This window comes from Orycteropus afer, unplaced genomic scaffold (assembly GCF_000298275.1).
Source record: "Orycteropus afer afer isolate SDZICR_OR568_19922 unplaced genomic scaffold, OryAfe1.0 scaffold00246, whole genome shotgun sequence".
NCBI classification, from domain to species: Eukaryota; Metazoa; Chordata; class Mammalia; order Tubulidentata; family Orycteropodidae; genus Orycteropus; species Orycteropus afer.
In genome coordinates, this window is record NW_006921833.1 from 3277182 (window position 1) to 3283230 (window position 6049).

A 6049-nucleotide genomic window follows, 5' to 3' on the forward strand; every position below is an offset into this window, starting at 1 on the left:
GGCCTTAGAGAATATGTATGCTAAAAAGTAGTACCTGCTTGTGAACTCAAAGCTGACCGAAAAATCAGCATATTTGGAGGTTTCTGGTTCGTTTAAAATTTCCTTTGAGAGTCTATTCAGGGGTCTAGCACTTTCCCTTCCACCTTCTCCTAAAAGTTCCTCCTCCTAAAAGCTGATTTAGAGACAACCACCTGCTTACAACATTTGGAGTTGACATACTCTAACTGTAACAAATTAGCATACTGTCCAAGATCATTAGAAGTCAGCAAAGTTCCTGGAAAGGTGAGAATAAATGTTATTAAAAGAACAGACGCCAAAGTTCTATGTGGCTATTTAGATGAACTTCATATTTGCTTCTTGGATGGTTTCCATTTTGGAATTGTACTTTAAGAAGGAAGAAAGATAGCATCTGTTTGCAGACAGAGCCAAGAAAATAATATATAGGAGCTGATGTTGAGTTGAAAGTAATGGTAATGATATTAAGCAATGTGGATTTATAGCTCATTTTCAATGACACATTTGTTTCTGATTTAAGTTAATGAAGACCATTTTGTTTCTTTTCTGCTACCACATGCAACCTTCAGAAAAGAAAAGGAAAATAGGTATAATTTTTTGGAGAGATTCCAGACGTCAGCATTTTAAAGTCCATGGGAAAAAGAAAGGCTAAAGGCATGTCCTGACGCGGTGATTGCATTTGTCAGCTGTGGTACTTACTACAGTTATTTGGGCCATTGTTCAGGTCACATAGGGAGCTACCACCACATGAATCAAGGCAGGAATTGTACAGGCATCTCTGGTCTCCTTCTTGACATGGAGTCTCACCTACTGGGGAGGAGAGGCACATTCACTTTCATCATCTGTAAATTCCTTAGACTAAGATCTAAAGGATCAAGAATGTCTGGGGGAGATGAGGAATTACACAACTTTAATTTCCTTCCAATTTCTCCCAGAATATTGAACACATGTTGAATAGGTACTTTCTGGATTAATTTTTCCGGTACTAAACACAATAGTTATTCCAAAAGGATTCTGTAGGAATGAAGCAATAAAAGTTGTATTACTTTTAAAGGGAACAAAACATGAGTTCACTCTGGCAGCTAACAACTATGATACATGGCAACAAAACAGGTTGTTGTAACTTTTACTGGAAAAACAAAACCATGTTTTCTTTTTACATGGGTGTACACATGTCATGAAAATTAGAATTCAAGTGATTCAAGGGAAATAGAAAAATCTTGAAATTCTGAATTATTAAATGACATTGTTTTAAAGACTCACTTGCTCCCAACTCCAGTCTTCTAAGGAAAATACTTTTCTTTAATAACAATAGGTCTCAACACCAATTCAAAAAGAAGAGTTTATCATCGTACAAGTCTTGTGCAGCTGTTATCAATATTTTCTGCATGTCCTTGAAAAGTATCATCAGCCTGGCTGTGATGACCTAAGATCTGGGTTTCTTGTTTCCAAATGAGTGACGGCAATAATGTCAGCCTTTGCTCTAATGGCTTTTCCTTAAAGTATGTAGAGAGGAAACTGCTTTTCTCATTGATTTCCTGGTCATTTTAGATTAAATGGATAAGGAAATAAACTACTAACCTCCCCCCCCCCCAGCTCTCCCCATTATTAGGAGCTCTGGTAGCATAGTGCCAGAAGCCTGGCGGTTCAAACCCACCAGCCACTCCTCAGAAGGAAGATGAGGCAATCTATTTCCATAGTGATACTGCCTTGGCAACCCAAGGAGGGGTCGCTATGTGTTGGGTCCGACTCGACGGCACAAAACAACAACTCCCCATTATAGTCAATTACTTTGAGACATGTCATTTGGAATCTAGAAAATCTTGCTAGTTATAATTAAGTATAAATAATAATAGGCATATATGTATAATTTTTCTTATCTATTAATTTTAAGACAATATTTATTCTACTGGAAACTTCTTCCTTTCCAATACCACTTGAGCAATGCTATATATCTGAGCCTTGAAAATTTGTGAAAAAGGGATGCTACTCTTTTTTTTTACTTTTCTTTTCCTTTCTGACAGAAGGCTCAAACTTTTTTCTCAAGGCAACCAGTAACCAGTTGCTGTGGAGTAGACTCTGACTCATGGTAAGCTCTGTATGTTAGCACAGAACTGTGCTCCATAAACTTTTCAGTGGCTGATTTTTCAGAGGTCAATTTGCCAGGCCCTTCTTCCAATGCCCCTCTAGGTGGGACAAAAGCTCCCAACATTGGGGTTAGTAACCCAGTGTATTAACTATTTGCACCACCCAGTCATTTCTTCTCAAGGCAAGATAAGCTAATGTCCATGAGTTTAGGCTCTTAAGGAAATTTTATTAATACAATGCTCATTCAATATTTTAACACCTATTAAAGTGCCAACTATATGACAGGAAGGAGCTCTGGTAGCATAGTGCCTAAGGCACTTGACTGCTAACCAGAAGGCCGGCGGTTCAAACCCACCAGCCACTCCTCGGAAGGAAGGTTGGGCAATCCTACTTCCGTAGTGATACTGCCTTGGAAACCCAAGGAGGGGTTGCTATGAGTCGGGGCCGACTCGACGGCAAACAACAACAACAACAACATATGACAGCAAGGAGCTTGGTGGTGCAGTGGAGAAAGTGCTTGGCTGCTAACTGAAAGTTTGGTTGTTCAAACCAAACAGCAGCTCCATGGGAGAAAGATGTGGTACTCTGCTTCCATAAATATTACAGCCTTCGAAACTCTATAAGGCAGTTCTCTGTCCAAAGGATCACTGTCGTTAGACTCGACTTGACAACAATGGGTTGGTAGATGAGAGCACCTCAAAAGAAAGTCCTGGTGATCTACTTCCCAAAAGATCTACCATTGAAAACTCTTTGGAGCATAGTTCTGTTCTGACACATGTGGGGTCATCACGAGTCAGAATCAACTCCACAGCAATTGTTATCATTTTGTTTTGTTTGAATTGTGTGACAAGCACTGGGCTAGGCACTGAGTATTAAATGATAAAAGACACGATACCCTATGAAGAAAATTCTACTCTAACAGGGATGTTGTCATGCACAACAATTGCTGACAATGCTGTGTGACCATTGCTCTCCTGAAGGCTTGAATAAAGAGCAGTGGAAGCAAACTAGGGCAGTAAGGAGAAGCTTCTCAAAGGAGTTTTCTAGATCGATGGGGTAGGTTGGGATGATACAGGAGGATGGGTTTTCCAAGCAGAGAGCAGCACAGGCAAAGGTCTGGAGGTAGAAAAGTACACAGGTCAGGATCACTGGAACTTAAACCACTGAGAAGAAGTGTGTGAGGAAGACTGGACCAGTAGGCTGAGAGAGAGCCTGAAGAGCTTTAAAGGCCTAGATTTTTAATAGGGACCAAAGCCTTGGGGGAGCCCCTGGGTGGTGCAAATAGTTAATGGTTGGTTGCTAACCAAAAAGCTGTAGGTCAGTTTGAGTCTATCCAGTGGCTCCTTATAAGAAAGGCCTGACAATCTACTGCTGAGAATTAGCCACTGAAAATTCTATTGAGTACAGTTCTATTTGGACACACATTGGGTCACCATGAGTGGGAATCAACTGCACTACAACTGTTTCAAAGCCTTGAAAGAGTCATCCGGGCTCCCTCTCCAGCCTTGTCTAGCAGAACATTGATGTCAATTATTTAGGGCAAGCAACACAACACCACAAACAAGAACTGACAGATGGATTGTGGGACCATGCATTAACTATCCAATACACAGGCATCAAGTTGACGACATCTATGGCAAAGAGATGATGGAGAACCTCCCTAGCATCAGTCAGAACAAGGCCAAGGACCAACAAGGATAGACCAACAATTGGTCATGTGTCAAGTTGAAGCTGGAGAAAACTAAAACAAGTTCAGGAGAGCCAAAGTATGACTTTGAGCATATTCCACCTGAATTTAGAGATCATCTCAAGAATAGACTCGATACATTGAATACTTGTGGAATGACATTAAGGACATCAGACATGAAGAAAGCAAAAAGTTATTAAAAAGACAGGAAAAAAAGAAAAGACCAAAATTGTTGTCAAAAGAGACTCTGAATCTTGCTCTTGAACATAGAGTAGCTAAAGTGAATGGAAGAAATGGTGAAGTAAAAAAGATCTGAACAGAAGACGTCAAATGGTGGCTTAAGAAGACAAATATAAAGTATTATATTAAAATGTTCAAAGATCTGGAGTTAGAAACCAAAAGGGATTTTTTTTCAAGCATTTATCAAGCTGAAAGACATGAAGAAAAATTTTAAGCTTCCATGTAGTATTAAAGGATTTTATGGGCAAAATATTGAATGACACAAGAAAGTATCAAAAGAAGACCGAAGGAATACACAAAGTCATGTACCAAAAAGAATTGGTTAATGTTTGGATTACACTTCAACAAAGTGGGTGTTGAAAACAAAAATCCTTACAGCTGGACCACAAAGCAACATCGTGATGAACAGAGAAAATACAAGGATTTGATTTTACTTGGATTCACAATCAATGTCCATGGAAGCAGCAGTCAAAAAATCAAATCTGCTGCATTGAGCAAATCTGCTGCAAAAGGCCTCTTTAAAGTGGTAAAAAGTCAGTTTGAGGACTAAGGGGTCCTCAACCATGTGTTTTCAATCACTTAATATTTATGCAAAAGCTGGACAATGACTAATGATGAACAAAGAAGAATTGACCCCTTTGAATTAGGGTGTTCACAAAGAATATTGAATATACCATAGACTGCCAGAAGAACAAATTTGTCTTGGAGGAAGTACAATCAGAATGCTCCTTACAAGTGTCATTGATAAGGCTTCATCTCATGTACTTTGGACAAGTTATCAGGAGGGCCCAGTTCCTGGAGTAGGCACTATGCTTGGTAAAGTAGAGGATCAGTGAAAAAGAAGGGCCTCCAGGAAAAGGACTGACACAGTGGCTGCAACGATGGGTTCAAACATGGCAAGCGTTGTGAGATAGTATAGGACTGGGCAGTGTTCCGTTCTGTGGAATGTAGGGTAGTTATGAGTCAGAAATGACTCAATGGCACCTAACCACAACAATAACAAGTTGAATTCATTAGAGTAATAATAGTAAAAAGATAGTAACATTTTGCTTCTTGAATCATTTTATCATGTGACTTCTTTTCATTTCACACATATAATGGAATCCATTTTCAAATACTACCATAGCATAGTGAAGAATACACAATTACTCCAAAGAAGGTTGAATTAATATACAAAGAGCAATTTATTCTAAAAGGAGGTGTGTGGCTGAAATGCACACAGTAACTCATGCCTAGAAAAGAGTTTCTTCCCCAATTTTAAAACTGGTTAAACTAAGTAAGCCTCATGTATTATTTTTATATAATAAATATGTGATTGGAAAACTCTAGCTTTAGGATTTGGATGCATTCTCATTAAAAAAAAAAAAAAAAAAAAAAGAAACTCACTACCATCTAGTCGATTCCAACTCACAGCAACCCCCTTTGGGTGTCTGAGGTAGCAAGTCTTTACGGAAGTAGATTGCTCCATCTTCCTTTCATGGAGTGGCTGGTGGGTTGGAATCACCAACCTTTTTGTTAGCAGAGAACTGGCTTAGGCACTACACCACCAGAGGTCAAGGCTACTTTAATAATAAATATTTGTAATGACAAAACTAATTTAGCTACAGGGTGATCAATGTCATTAGACATACACAGGACAAAAAATGACTCAACAAGAAAAAGGCCATGTAAAAAGTAGCTAACATGTATTGAGTTCTCACCATTTGTCACGTGCTGCTTTAAGTTCATTTGGTGAGCTAATTTAGTTCTCATTCCAACCCTATGAAGTAGCTATCATTATCCAGAGTTTATAGAGCAGAAAACTGAGACATAAAAGAGGTTAAGTAACTTGCTTAAAGTCAATTAGGTATTAACAGCAAAGCTGGGACTTGATCCCAGGCATCTGGGCTGCAACTACCACATTCTTAACCAGTACGTAATACCTATAATGTATAAACAAATGTAGTGATGTTATGTCCAAAGATATTTTTATCAACCCAGGACTGAAAGATGTTTCCACACAAACCAGAGATTAAAACA

General features: G+C 38.9%; 1 protein-coding gene across 1 annotated transcript in view; it reads right to left on the minus strand.

Annotated features, from left to right (window-relative positions):
- CORIN (corin, serine peptidase) overlaps nt 1-6049 on the minus strand; it is a 451047-nt gene that overhangs the window by 113910 nt on the left and 331088 nt on the right. Inside the window, exon 10 of the mRNA XM_042782130.1 lies at nt 715-822. Coding sequence (XP_042638064.1) covers nt 715-822 — 108 coding nt within the window. The remainder of the gene's footprint in view (nt 1-714; nt 823-6049) is intronic.